Below are 15,531 nucleotides of genomic sequence, written 5' to 3' on the forward strand. Positions count from 1 at the left end.
GGCTATGTGTTTTGCCTAATTATTGGGTAATTAGCCGACACAAGCTGGTGCTGGTATTCCTCACACCTGTGGTCTGTTGGGGTTAGGGCAGTGAAATAGCTACTTGAAGAGTGCCTGAAGTGTTGAATGAACCTGGAAAGGTCAGGCAACCTCTGAGTGCTCTTGCAAAGGTAAAGAGAGGTGCTGTTGGATGCTCACATCTGCAGAGCACAGGGAGGGACAGAGATAAAGGTTTTGAGCTACTGGTTTTTGAGATGAGGATTGCATTTGAAATTCTGTTGCAACAAATCTGAAGGCAGGGTTGCATATATTAACAGCTGGGTGAACACTTTAGTGATGATTTTTGAATGGTAAAGCAGCCCAATTACTTCATGTGAGTGAGTAGGAGGAGCGAGATTTTATCTCTGCAAAAGATATCAAGGGCATGTGGAGTTGTTTTAATGCAGTTTCGTAATAGTCTTTTGAAAGCACAAGCCCTCCTTCGTATATGTCATAATCAGAATAGTGTCTCAAGCAAAAATGTAATCCCCCACCCCTCCACCTAGTGTGATCTCTCTCACCAATGACTGAAAGAATATTGTAGAGTTTTGAATGCGTGGTACATAGAAACACGAAAATACAATGCTAACATATTAATCATATTAATGTGAATGTTCTATATATATATCTACATGGGGGAATATTTTTGTTTGGTTTTGGGTGTTTCTGTTTGGTTTTTTTATACCAAAGAGTTCCTTAAAATTAGTGTCAGGCCAAAAATTACCAAGTCAAAGTTAAGTTTTTCAGAGTCTGAAATCTGACACCTTGGGATAGGAAAGTGACACTTGTCATCCCTGGTACACCTTGTCTGTGGAGGTTATTGAGTTCAAGTCCTTTGTGTAACTAGAGTTGGACTTGAGCTGCCTGCTCTTCTTTGACTGGCAGGATGAGGTCTTTGTAGATTTTGTAGCTTGTGGAAACATACAAAAAGAAGGAAAATAAAGTGAAAGACAATACCCAGGGAAAATCCTCGGCTACAGATCTGACAGTATGTTTGTTAAATTGCTTAATTTTTTAATACTGATTAATTATTTTCCAATGTGACATCTGGCTATCATTTTTTAACACCTCTAGCATGTGATTTGAATGTTTACCCTTCTTGTTATGTTCAGGGTGTGTAAATGATGACTGCTCCCATTGTCATCCCAAGGATGGTACAAGGATACTCTTCTATTGCAGTAAAATGGAGTCCCCCATTAGTCATATATTTCTGTAGTCCTCGACTATCAGAAGGTGACAAAGTGGTACATAAGGTAATTGTGGAGTATTGAAAGCAGCTGTTATTCCTCCCTGCAACCTATTGCAGTCAGATATACAATTATCTGAATGTCATGTTGGGGAAACTAGTGTTTGCAGCTGGCCAGTTTAGATCAGAATGATATCTTTTCTCCTGCTTGTCTTAATACATAGGTGCAAAATCATGTGCATGTAAATGTGCACTTGAAAGTGCATGATAGCAGAGGAAAATTACATCTTCCTTTTTACTCTCCTTGTTACTGCTCAGAGCTTTAAAGAGACTGTGGAGTGTTCTGTCATCAGTTAGACAGTCTCTCTAATCTTCAAAAATCCAAGTAAGAGTGTAAGTAATACGTATATGATGATCTCTGGCAATTTAAAATTATTAATGTGGAAATGTGATTGCTAAAAAGAGGCAATATATGGCTCTTTAGACTGGGTAAATTCAGACATGGATTTGCTTAATGCATGCTTTATGGTTGTCTTTGAAATTGTCCTTGAATTGTGGAAGAACTAATGAAAAATGAAAAAAACCCGACATGTTATTTGACCTTGGAAATTGTAATCTTTTTGAAATTATAATCCTAGGTACACATTTCTACTTCGAAAAGTCCAGTGGGACAAATTGCAAATTCATGATTTTTTATTTTAAGCAGGTGGTGTAGTAGACACCAGGAAATAAGCCATCAAGTTTTCTCAGTGCTGACAAGGACTTACGGTCACAGGTGTGTGAGCATTCAGTACTTAGTTCTACCAGGTATTCACTGTGTGAATGAGAAAATGTTGAGATCATTATTCTTGCCTGCCATAAAGATGCCAGGTCTTTAAAAGATAAAAGCCTTCTTGTGTGATGTGGACAGGTAATGGTTAAGGAAGAAAATGCCAGCCAAAAACCTGATGGTGGTCATGAGCAGGAGAGGGAGAATTATTTAGGAACATGTTTTGGGAATGACAATGATGACATTGTTTTGAGATGAAGAAAACAGTCTGAACATCAGGGAACCATTTAGTGGGTAAGATGCACTAACTCTGGAATAATTTAATAAATTGTGAAGTGCTGTCTCATGTATGGATCTTAAAAATAATGTGGGTAAGAGAATGTAGTGTCAGGGAGTCTTGTATTGGCTGTGAAACAGCTGGGATGAAATAAATGTGTATAGGTATATATACCTGCTGGTACAACTTGGGCAAGGTGAGCTGGATAGTCTACCCTCTTTCCTTTGATAGAAGGAGTTTTGCAGATGTTTTAATGAAAATGGATTCTTTAAATTTTAATACTGGAATATTTCCAGGGAATATTCTTTCAGAAGCTGGAAAGAACTTGTTGTCTGAGAGGGCAAGTAAGTGATTCTCAGTTTTGACTGCTCCATCTGAATTTTTTCCTAAGGATTTAACACAGATATAAAGACAGAAGTTACAGGAGATATTTTGTCTTTGGAGTAGAGATGCACATGTTCATTGGAAGTACTTTTTGGTCATTCCTTTAAGGAGCATTTCAGATGCTGTAGATTCACATTTGAGCCATTTTCCTTTGATTCTGAGAAGACAGTGTAAAGTGTGCCTATGGAGCAAGCAGCTAGCCATTAAATACTCCAGATGGAAACCACCAGAGTACCTCTTATTCTTATTTTGAATAAGATCTTCTGAAGAGGTATCACATGTGTTTATGACACAGACATCGACATAGAAGGAAGCAACTTGTATCTGAAAAGAGGATTTTACTCCAGTGATGTTCCTTGGACAGCACCTCCTTTCTTCCTCTGTGCAGAACTATTTTGATACCAGCCTAGATGGCACAGGGGAGTGCACTTAGGTGGCATCCACTGCAGTTTACAAGGTTGCTTTCTTTGCCTGCATCAAGTTAATTAAACACCAATACAAGTAAAATTGATTTAAAATAATCACTTCAATTTCATGATGCAAGACTGAGTACTTGCTGCCTCCTATCATCAGTCAGAGAGGCCAGAGTCTGCTCTTGCATGCTCCAAAATCTACCAGCCTGCACATGCATGCTAGTTTAGGGCTACTCTGATACACTTTACAAGGCAGTGAGTCACTGTACACCGGGGTGTAGAGCAGTCAGGGAGGGTTTTGTGCCCTGGAGTTTCTCACAGTGTGTCTGCTGGGCTCACTGTGAGAGCCAGCACACACAGATCCCTTTGAAGTAAGCTCCAAGGAAGGGTGAACTGCTGTGCTCTCCGGGCCCACGCAGGAGAGCACAACTCTCTCTCCTGCCTCACCCTTCCACTCCCAAGTTTCACCTGCTGCTAATAGCTCCTTCCTTCCCTCTTGTTTGATTTAACATCAAACTGCAAAATTTTTGAACATGGATTAACTTTTTTTTCTATATATACAATAAATATCCAGGTAAAGAATACTTAGCATGTGTTGAGGTTGTTAAATGTAGCACAGAGGTGCTCAAAGTAGCTTTGGGGGAGCATGGGTGCTGCAGTTGTTCAGTTGTGGCATCGCAATTGAGTCACCTTGCTGAACTGCAGGACTTACCTGCCTGAACTGTGCTGCTATGGGAAGACTGCTACAGGTATTTGAGTTTATGGTTTGGAAAGAAGCTGCTGACGTCTCTACTACCTTGCAGCATGATGGTGGCAGTGTAGAGAGACTCCCAGAGCTGTGATTTAATTAATCAGAAGCACTTTGCTTGGGGGTTAGAGCTGTTGCATAAATGCAAAACTTTTCATTACCAGTAGTATTTCAAGAGAGCAATACCTGGGCAGAAAGGAGCTTCAGCATCCTCCCCGAACATCACAGTGGGTAGAAAAGGAATTGCTCTTTATTCTGCTGACTCAGTTGAGGTGCTCTAATAGGCTGCAAGAAGCAGGGAGGGGACTGCCTAATGACTGGGAATAATCAGGGGGTGGGGCAGGTGAGCCTCGTCATAAAATCCCTATTCCTCCACCCCTAACCTGCATGAGGAGTTCCTGCCAGCCATACGACTCAGTAACTTTTAACACTGGACTTATATGCACCTGGGGCTGCAATGGGATCAAATTTAAGTACAAGTGAGGTAAGCAAAACAAGGTGATAGCAAGTGTAAAGTGGGTAAAATTGTCTGGTGTTCCAGTGAAGTTGATCACCGAGGAGAACGAGTGGTTTGTGTTGTATGGGCAATAAAGGGAAATCGAGTTTGCTGTTCCTCAGGTCTTGTTGCAAGGATGGGTTTCCTAGTCTAGGCTTTTGCAGGACCTCATGGCACACTTGTGTTTTCAAGCCAGATTTTAGGGCTAGCAACATTGCTTTTTGTGCTTCCCTGTAAACAAAAAAAAAAGGAAATAAGAAGCTGGAAGAGAGTTGTGATGGTGGTCAGTAAAGCACCTAATGATGTAGTTAAAAGGCATAGCTCTAAAGGTGTCCTTGAATGTGAGAAGTTTTGACATGTCAGCCTAAAGTAAGCATTTAACATGTAGTTTAGTTTTCTTAACTTTGCCTTGTGTTGTTTTTCCTAGACTTTTACGAGCACCTCAGCACCAGCGGTGAGAACGGTAGGTAGCAATTAGCTGGCCCTTCATTAAATGCTGTCCAGTGCTGAATGTAGATCATCAGAAAAAATTCTAGGAATTCAATGGCTCGGGGGAAAACTGTGTTGCAAAGTTTACTGAGTGTTGAAAAGCTGAGCTGTGACTTCAGCTATGTAGATGGAATATTGCCGTGGCTTTCCATAAGCTTTAAATAGTCTGGCCACTGTTGGTGTCTGATGCTTATGTATTGCACTTTATCTGGGCTGGTTTGTACTTCAACTATATCAATTTCTAAATTAGTCCCTTCTTTTGTGTTTTGATTTCTCTGGATGAAATATTCCCATTTTCTTATAATTTATTCCTTTATAAGAAAAACTTTTATGTAGGTCTTCCAGTTGTTCCCAGTGCTCTGGTATTCCTCGTAGCCTTTCTTTGCAGTGTAATGATCTGTCCTCGAGATTGCAATTCTCTGTGCAGAACAGCATTTACAGGTAAAACGGTGGAATAAATGTGGCATGTTCAGCGTCATGACAAGCTTGATCTTATCAGCCTAGTAGGAGTAGGATCCCAAACTTCTGTGAAGGCAAAAAAAAAAGCAAAAGGTGTTTTGTAAAGGCTGAATTGGGGATGAATTCTTTGCACAGACAAATTAAGAATGGCTGGGCAATTAGCAGACATTTATGTTAAGAGGTATTAGCATAAAGGAAACATATCAGATCAGCTTCTATGAGCCAGTGAATGGGGGCAACAGCACTGGCAGCAGGATGAGGCTGTCCTCTGGCACTTGCAGTGGGTTTGGGGCTGCCAGTATCAGTTGCAACTCTCTGGGGATCTCTCTGCAAGATGGGCTTTTGCCCCTCATTCAGTGATGTGGGGGGTCCCACCTTTGCATCCACATAAGGAAATCAGAGTGATATAGACAGTCTTTTAAATGGTGGTAAATTCTGTTTGCCTTGTGGAGGTTTGCTGTTAATGATAGTATCTGATGCCTTTTGTGCCTGAGAGTCACTTATTTTCTCTGTTCAGTGAAATGCTGTGGTAAAGACTTTGCAGAATACCTTCAAAAACTGGCTTCTAAAATGATGTTTAGGTCTCTGTATATAGCCTTGCAGCCCTAAGAGGTATGCTAGAATCATAAACATTCTTATTTTGAGTTCTAGCCTGTGTTTAGAAGATCAGTCTGGGATTTTAATCCGTAGTGCTTTTTACATTGTTTGTAGGTGCAATGTACAATTGCATGGCTTTAGATCGTTACTTTTATCTTCAAGGTATTTAGGGTGACAGAACTGACCTGAATACAGTACCTACAATTTACAGCAGGACCCAGAGCCCCTTCTTTCTGCCTTGAATCTCCAAGGTTCATTGAGGTAAAATTCAGGAAGGATTTGAACTTTATTCCTTTTTTTCCCCATGAAAGTTGGTATTTATGATAACTACATAAGCCTAGTTGCCTGAGTTGCTTTTTGTTACTCAGTGGTTCAGTTGAGGAAATGAGTTTTCATTGCCAGAGTGAGTTTCAGGGCAACTGATAGGATGTGTGGGATTTCAATTTGAGCAGCTATATAAATTCAAAATGTAAAACAGCTGGTGAGAAAAATTTGTTAGTGCCCTCATGCTGACAGTCAAAAGAGTAACACTTTTCAGATCACATAAATTACTGATAAGGACTGGTGTGGTCTTGAGGAAAAAAAAAAGCATGTTGAACTGTGGGAATACTTGACCTGGTTTCTCAGATTTGGATCCATTCTAACTCATGTCCAGCTGTGGAGCTGCAAACAGGAAGAGGAAAAAAAAAAACCCACATGAAAATTGCAGTCTCTGAAGCCACAGACGTTTTGCATAGCTCTTGGAAAGAAGCAGCCATTGACTCAATGCTGCTCCATTTGTTTTTATTCTGAAACAAACTTGGTAACTTCTACTGACTTGGTAAGACCCAGCTATGGGGTATTTTAAAATGAGTGAAATAAATACAAAATAGCAGTACAAGGAAAAGTGTTTCTTATGCATTTGACTTTGCCTGAGGTGAAATCCTGCCTGCCTTCAAACTTCTTTGAAGTTAAAAGGTGCCACATACCTGACCCAGGTCAGAAGCAAGGCAGTGAGCTGTGTTTTAAGGCCCTGCTACTCTTTCTGATAGGGTGAGTGATTTCTTTGTTGCTTTTCAGAGTTTTTAAAGTAGTGATGAGATTTCTATTCCTCTTTGATGAGAAAGTTAAGGGAAGAGTGCTTTCCCCCAAATACATATGGGCTTTGATAACTGCCTTTTCTCTTGACATAACTTGGGAATATTGTACGAGTTTCACTCTTTTCTCCTTAAGAAAAAAATTCTGTGAAAGACTTTTAAGCTTGGAACTTTACTAAAATGGAGCAATTTTAGAGACCAGTTATATAATTCATTCATATGGATGAGCACTCATGTATGTGAACACTCCTATTGACTTCCCTCAGACTAGATATGTGAGGATTGCACAAGTGTGCCACAGGACTTAATTGAATTTTTATCTGACGTAGGACAGTGTGACCAAGTCTTGCATTTGCAACCTCATATATTTAAGTAATTTCAAAAGCGATCATTAAAATGCCTGGCTTGTGTTTCCGGTTTATGAGGTAAGATTCATGTTTCAGATGAAATAAATATAGAAGCCGAAAGTTGCAGTGTGTGTAATAACTGGCCTAGGAACTTACCCAGCCTGTGATATGGTCATCATCACATAAAAGGCAAGGATGTGGAAGTCTTTGCCAATTGCTAGGAGATTATCCAGTTTAGGACAAGTTTTTCTGTGTGACTTTGAGTAAGTGGCTGACAGCTAGACTTGGTAATGCATTCAGGCACCTAAAAGTTAGGAGTTATAAGGCTGGACTTCCAGGACTCTAGTACGGGAATGCACTCCACAACCCAAAGTGAAGCACTGAGGATCATTTCCATAAGTTTGGAGAGTAAGACACACCAAAATGGAATTGTAAGAGCTGAGCAGAGAATTGCATAAATGGTACATCCAGGTAACATGGGCAGCTGGGAACAACTTTCATAGTTCCTATCTCCACGTGGCACTTGGCTGCAGGGAGATATCACTATCCACTTGAGATTCACCAAGTAAAGGTCTTGGTGCTGGTCTTCCATGAGCTGAGCCAAGGGTCATCCTTTAAAATGGTGTTAAGCCCAGAAATTAATAGAATTTCTACGGAATGGGGAACTTCTGCCCAAGTCCATTTTCTGTAATCAAGGAATGCAAGCCTCCTTCTTTCTGGATAAGAGACATGCTCCACATGTTACAATTTATTGGATGGGAAACCAAAGTAGGGGAAAACATTTATGTTTAGTCCCCAAAGAAGGGACCAAACATAAATGTAAACATCATGCCAGTAGATGTCAGGGATAGACAAGCCCTGGCTGCTGGTCCCTGTGTCTAGGAGGGCTTCTCTCTTTTACCCATTAGTATTTTATTCATATAGAAAAGTAGTTGTAGCACTTCAGCTGTATAGTCTGGGCCTGATATCTTTTGGTTGCTTCTGACTGCAGACAGTAATCCTTTTTGTTTGTTTGTTTGTTCGTTTTTTCCCCCAAAGAACTTTTTAATTTCAAGTCTATCCAAGTTATCCTTTGTGGACGTGTTTGGACCAATGGAGCAGATAGAGGTGTGATACAGTCTTTGCGACAGCTGAGATGTCCCACACCTGACAGTGCCAGGGTTTGCAAACTGTGCTCCGTAAACCTGCCTAGACATAGAGACTGGACAGGTCAGATAAGGTAGAACAAATGTGCTCAGGTTGGTGACTGCTCTGACCCTCCTGCTGCTGTCTCACTGCCCCTCAGCTCTGCATCATCAGGCCCCCTGTCAGCTCAAAGGGAAGTGCAAGATGATAATCTAGGGATTACTCAGGTTATTTCTTGGAGACAGTTCGTGTTCTCTGCTGACTTTTCAGAGGTGCTGAGGTTTTCATTGGTGAGGATTAGGACCTCCTTCATTATACTGGCTTATTGTCCAGTGTCAGGTTACGGTCCCAGTTGCTTGGCAAAGCATTGTGAAGCACTTCAGGGTAAGTCCTGTGATACTGCTGAAAAGACATAATTTGGCAAAATTTATAGCCCGTATGAAGGAAATAATAGCAAGGTACATTTTATTAGTTAACTTCAGTGTATAATTTTTGCTTTTGCTGCTTTATGATTAATACAGGCTCTTCTGATGCCTGCATTAAGCAATAAAAAGCCCATGTGTTTGTGTTAGGACACTGTATTAACTTTGTGAGGTTATAATATATCTATGAAAATAAGAGAGAGAGGGCTTGTGGGTAGAAGTAGAATCACAGGATATTCTGAGTACGAAGGGATCCACAAATTCCATTGAGTCCTGGACCTGCACCATCCCCAGGAATCACACCGTGTGCCTGAGAGCATTGTCCAGACTCTTCTTGAACTCTGTCAGGCTGGTGCTGTGACCACTTCCCTGGGGAGCCTGTTCCAGTGCCCAATAACCCTCTGGAGGAAGAACCTTTTCCTAAAATGCAACCTAAACCTCCCCTGACCCAACTTCATTCCATTCCCATGGGTTCTGTCACTGGTTACCACAGAGAAGAGATCAGGGCCTGCCCCTCCTTTTCCCCTCGTGAGGGTGTCGCAGACTGCGATGAGCTCTCCCCTTGGTCTCCACCAGGCTGAACAGACCAAGTGATCTCAGCCACTCATATGGCTTCTCCTCAAGTTCCTTCACCATCTTTGTTGCTCTCCTTTGGACACTCTCTAATAGTTTCATGTCTTTCTTGTATTGTGGCTAAATATGCCACAATATGTGCATAAAACTAAAAGTGCCCCCAGCACTTGATGTGAGCGCACCCCAGTGCAGAGCAGAGCGGGACAATCCCCTCCCTTGCCTGGCTGGCCATGCTGTGCCTGATGCCCCCTTTGGCCTTCCTGGCTGCCAGGGCACTGCTGACTCACATCCAGCTTGCCACAGAGCAGGACCCCCACATACCTTTCCTGTGGCACTGCTTTCCAGCATCTTGTTCCCCAGGCTGTATTAGTGTCTTGTTCTCACCAACTGCTACAGATAGAAAGACTAGATAAATTTTTGGGCACGTTAAAACCTGTTTCTGTTCTAAAACAGAATCAGTAAGTGGAAAGCTAAATACCAATTTGAGCAAGTGTTGAGAGCAATGGTATCTGTACATAAATTGGTTTTAAAATGAAAGATGGTATATATGAAAGAGGAGATATTATTATGTGAGAGAGAGTAAGAAGTTAAGCAGCAATCTCAAAGGTGAAATGGGGAAAGGGTTAATTTATAGCCTGAGGAATATGAAGATTCATTAGTATGAGCCATGAAGGTTATGAGTTATTATAGACTTAATATCTCTGAGCTCAAGGTTTCTGATATCTAGTGGGGTCGTGAGTTAATTCCCAAGATCAACTCTGGGATGATTTTTGTAGCTTTCTGCTGGGGGTCAGAGCTGAAGATGAGAGGTTTACCAGGGTCTTCAAGAGAAGTATCTCATCATTGTCAGCTGCATTTCTATTTTTGGCTATGTGCAGAAGTTTGTGCTGGTGTGGGGGCTTGTGCTGGTGCATGGTAGACAGTTCTACTTTCACAGCTTCTGTGACAGTATTTGGTGTCCCAGAGACAATCTGTTCCACTGCAGGCAGTGGTGTGTGAGAGGTGAGGACACCCACGAGTGTGCTCTAGGGGTCTTTATTGTGATAATAAGGAAGCAATGATAGGAAGACATGATCTTTATCAAATCAAACTCTTGGCACCTATCATTAAGTGATTTTGAAATATATTACTTCTATTTCAGGCCTGAAGAGAGTTCTGTGCCAAAAGTCTGTACAGATCTTTCACTGCTCCGCTTGGTTTGATGAATTGCATTGTCTCAACCTTGAAAACCTTGTTCTATCTACATCCTTATAATTTCAGGGTTACAGTAGTCTGTGACTACAGGCTAGAATAATAATGTCATCTTTTTTTCCCTTTTTTTCTTTTCTGAATTTTTGTGCAGGCACCAGTATCTCCCTTCAACTTGCTCACTGTAAAAATACTAAGAGTGAGGAATGCCCGGAAGGCAGATTTGCGTGAGTACTTCTACTATTGTTGGATGGTTCTTATAACGTTTTAAAGAAAATATTTGGACAATGTTATTGTTCTCAAACTGTGTAGGAATAAAAACATGTATTGCTGTAAGTTTGAAAGGATCATTTTTATCATAATACTGAAGCACTGCTTTCTTGTTTTAAAGGGGCTGACTCAAGCAAAGTGATGCATTTTATGGTTTTTTCTTTTTGCATATCTTATTGTGTGAGATATATTTCCTACCCTTCTGACATCAGACTTAACTGTAGATCTGAGATCTGCTCTGGAAACAATGAAAATCCTTGTGTTTTTAAGTAAGAAACCTGAGTATTTCCTACAGAATTCCTGGATGGAAGAAAGGAGAGAACTGGCAATGCAGATGTAAAATCAGCAGTAGCAGGAAAGCCTATGAAAAGAAAATATTTACAAGCAAAAACATTCTATTACTTCTGCAGAATTTGTACATATCCAGGAAGTGATGATAAAATCCAGTGTGTCTTGGAATTTATTTAACCTACAGAATGGAACCATTTAAAAGTCGGAAAAAAATTAACATAGTAATACTATGAGCACTAGACAGGAGTTTAAGTGAGGAATAGTGAAGGGAACTGAAAAAAGGATATCTAGAATAGAGAATTCAAAAGAAAAAGGTGAAATAAAGACAAAGAAAATAAGAAAGTTCAAGTCTAAAGACCACGTGAATAAATCTGAAAGATATAAAACAAAGAGAAAAAGTCCACACTCTGTTTCCCTAAATCTTGCTGAACATAGCAATGTGCCGAGCATAAATTTTAGTTAAGTAATTTGTAATTTTGTTAAGTAATCTGTATTTTGATATAGATTTTAACTTGTGTGATGGGTAAAGAGTAGAGGGAAAACTTACCAGAGGTTGGATTTGGTGGTTTCTGGCAGGAGGGATGTGGTTAGATCACATGGAAGTTGTGCTTAACAGCAGTATTTTTGAATGACTGATCACGATCAGGGAAGAAATCTCTGCTGCACTTATATGTAGTGTTCTGGGTTACTTAAGCATCTTCCACAATGTAATACTACTGTATTACATTACATGTATTACTGCTTATTTCTCTTTTTCCTTTGGTTCATTAGACAAAGTGAGAACACTTTATAAGGTGTAAAGTTAGGGGTTTCTTAAAGTTCTATTTTTATGTATAGAAGCACACATTCCATGAGCTTATAGTTGTATGCACAACTTTTTATTTATCAAAATCCAAATTTTAAAGTGCCTAAATGGTGTTTTGCACCAACCAAATATGTGATCTGACTAGGCCACCACTGCAATTGCATCTACAAGCCCACATGAACAACTGAGTGTGCATTTCTGTATTCCTGTACATCTGTACTGCCTGCTTGTGTTTCATTTCCTTGTGGCTGTCCTTCTCAGAGCAACTTGCTCACAGTCACTCCTTATCACAGTGAATCATCAGGTTCTTTTTTGGCTAAACCTGTTGGTATGTCTGCCATACCGTATGGCTTTCTTACTTGGTGTTCTGGTCTCAAGAAGCAGATGAATATCATATCTTGATCCCCTTGAGATGCCCTAAATTCAAAACTTGGGCATCCCAAGCATTTGTTTAAAGTGTATCTGGCAGAGAGATTTGTAAGCTTTTCAACAAGAGTATTTCTTAACAGAAAATTTATTGTCTGAAGAAACTATATTATTGGGAAAAAAAACTTGTCCATTTCTTTGTCTGCAGTGGGAAGGCTATTTCAGGCAGTGTTTACTTTTTCTGACACATCAATAAGGCAAACATTTCAGCTAGTTTTCCTTGAAACCTGAGTATTTTCAACTTGGGAAAATGTCCATTTTCTACCTGTGTCTAATAGTAAAACTATGATGCTTGTTGCAATTCTGAGTTAGCATTTATTTCCTTCACTTTAGCTTTCCAATTTTACTGGTTAAATCTTGGCGATCCCTATGACTGTTTATTTCTCTTACGTATATTTTCTCATGATTGGAGTGTTTGTGCTTCATTTGTTGAAGTGAACATTTCTTCTTGTTCATTGACTGCCATGTTCCTGTTTACTTTACTAGTGAAAAATAAAAATACTTTAAAAGTATTCCTCCCTACTGATGTTTCAGAACAAGATAATTTTAATAGATTTGAGTAGAGGTCTGAAAATCTAGACTATGTTTTGGACCCTGACATTGACTGCATTATGGGATCTTGGGCAAAGCATAGCATCATAGAATGGTTTGGTTTGGAAGGGACCTTAAACCACCCCCCTGCCATGAGCAGGGACACATTCCACTAGATCAGGTTGATCAAAGCTCTGTCCGGGGTGGGGGATGGTCTTGAACGGTTCCAAGAAATTCAAGTTTTCTCAGTGTACTTATTTGCATAATCCTTATATTGCTACTGTGAAGTAATCAGAGTGTCTCATCCTCTTTGAAAATGGAAACTGTAGCATTTAATCATCATTAACCATTTGCATTTTCATCTGCTCACATTTGTGCCTCTGCTGAACATCTGATCAGTCGCAGCCTTCTGATCAGGTGTGGCTTAGGTCTCTTTCTGGAAATGCTTTCCTTCCCACAGTCACAATCCAGGTTTTGCTGATTGTGATAGCATGGTTAACAACACAATAAAGGCATGGCTTGGCTCGTAGGAAAACCTAAATCTGTGATTGTTATGGAAAGATAAAGAGGAAATACATGAAGTAATTGCTCTTAATAGAATGTAATAACACTGTTACACGTTTTGCGCATGATGCAGGGATTGACTATGAGCTGAATTATTTGGCCTCCTCTGACTCACAAGGCTTCTGTAAGAACCAGGTGACTGGTTGAGCATTACTGATGTGAAATAGGGAGATTGCATTACAGGTGTGAGAGAAAGGCCATCTGCACCTGTATCATGCTTCTGTTGAGTCTCACTCCCTGGAGTTCTCCCTCCAGTCCAGTTTGAGGACTCAGAATATAGAAGAAGCTGATTTCTTCATTGGACTTATGGCTTCCCTCCCCAGACACTTGTGGTAGCAGCATCTTTCCAGTCTGCAGGCAGAGTAGTAGGAAGGAATTGAACACAGAGTAATTTAATTACGGTGATGAAATGGATTTTGTTTCTTGATAGAACGCTGAGAAGCACATGACTTCTAAAAACTTTGTCAAATATATGAATGAATAAGTAATAGGCACATTCTGATTTGTGATAAAGAAATCAAAATTTTCAGTTTTGATGGGAGAGCACCTTTCATCAAAAAAATCTGTCCTTCAGTTAAACTAGCATGTTAATAAAGGCTTTCATTAAGCTAAGGTACAAAATCTGGGGAAGAAATTATAGAAACCAAGTCTCTCTATTGCCCAGATTGAAAGTTGTGAGGTGTGTTGCCTGTGCCAGCCATTTGGATAATCATGAAGATAAAACTAAATGCAACATGTACTGTCTATGGAGGATAGTGCAATTTCAAGCATAAAGTAACATTTAAAAAAAAAAAAGCAGCATGTCTGACTAAGAGTGAAAAGGTGGAAATGGCATTGCAAATATGTGAGGATATCTGTTCTCCTGTTAGTGCTTCATCGTATTATTTACACCTAATCCTGTATATTTTAGCAAGAAAGCCCCAACTGTGCTATCTTTGTCTTATTAGGCACTGTGCAGGAATTTTTTCTCTGGATACATTTTAACTGTGCTCATCTTCTCCTTGTACAGTCACCCTTTCAGATTGCTATGTGACACTGTGGCTGCCTACTGCCTCAGCGGAGAAGGTTCGGACCAGGACCATCAGGAACAGCAAAAACCCTGTTTGGAATGAAGCTTTCTGCTACAAGATTGACCGCCGTGTCAAGGTAACTGACATCAGTTCTTTTCACCATTTGGTGTCTGCAGTTAGTCATTAGATTATACAGAACTGCAGTAAACCAATACATGCATAGCTAGTTCCAAACACAGAAGATGTTAAAGATTCCTCAGGAAAAAAAAACAAAACCCTGTTGCTTACATTCTCCTTTGTGTTGTTCTATTCCCCTTATTTGTAACTTAAACATTTACTATACTGCAATAAGAAGGAAGTGCTGTTCAGAATACAGCCTTACTATTCTATCTCCAATCTTGACATAAACAAGCAAAACCCAAGAAAAAGGTCACACAAATAGCAAAATCACTCAGCTCTAGTTATTGTGAAAATCCTATAAGCCATCTTTGTGTACCTGTGACTGTTTTAAATACTTAGAAACAAAGACCATAAAATAACTGTAGAAACATTTAATGCAATTATTTATCACAACTCAGGAATGTTCTGCATGACCTGTTTGTCTTGTCTGCCTGAGGAAATGAAACAAGCTTGCTTCTTTTTTGTATGAAGAGTTATCAGTAATCTGACATCTAATAAACCCAAGTCTCTCTCCTTTTTCTCTTTCCCTTTCTTCTTTTTTCTCCTTCCCATAAAACTGGAAGAGCAAGGAAAGAAAACATAGTCTAGAGATTTTCCTGCCTTATGGAGCTCTTAGATGTAGTAGTAACTCCATTATGTTCTTAACCTCTTTGTGCAGAACGTGCTGGAGCTGAAGGTCTGTGATGAAGACACGGTCACCAGGGATGATGAACTCTGCACAGTTCTCTTTGACATAGATAAACTCACTGTGGGACGTACTGTCCGCGTGAAGTTTCAGCTGAATCCACAGGTGAGCAATGGAATTGGTGAGAACAAAAGTAAATTCTCTCCTTCCATCTCAACAGATCCTTTTACAGTGTTTCATT

The 15,531-nt window shown here is 40.0% G+C and overlaps 1 protein-coding gene across 1 annotated transcript in view; it reads left to right on the plus strand.

The window, feature by feature from the left end:
• Window positions 1-4,245: 4,245 nt before the first annotated feature.
• LOC128808614 (cytosolic phospholipase A2 epsilon-like) overlaps window positions 4,246-15,531 on the plus strand; it is a 33,346-nt gene continuing 22,060 nt past the window's right edge. Inside the window, exons 1-5 of the mRNA XM_053979934.1 lie at window positions 4,246-4,300; window positions 4,740-4,775; window positions 10,743-10,815; window positions 14,485-14,621; window positions 15,324-15,455. Coding sequence (XP_053835909.1) covers window positions 4,274-4,300; window positions 4,740-4,775; window positions 10,743-10,815; window positions 14,485-14,621; window positions 15,324-15,455 — 405 coding nt within the window. The 5' untranslated portion in view covers window positions 4,246-4,273. The remainder of the gene's footprint in view (window positions 4,301-4,739; window positions 4,776-10,742; window positions 10,816-14,484; window positions 14,622-15,323; window positions 15,456-15,531) is intronic.

The sequence above is a fragment of the Vidua macroura genome, chromosome 6 (assembly GCF_024509145.1).
Source record: "Vidua macroura isolate BioBank_ID:100142 chromosome 6, ASM2450914v1, whole genome shotgun sequence".
NCBI lineage: Eukaryota > Metazoa > Chordata > Aves > Passeriformes > Viduidae > Vidua > Vidua macroura.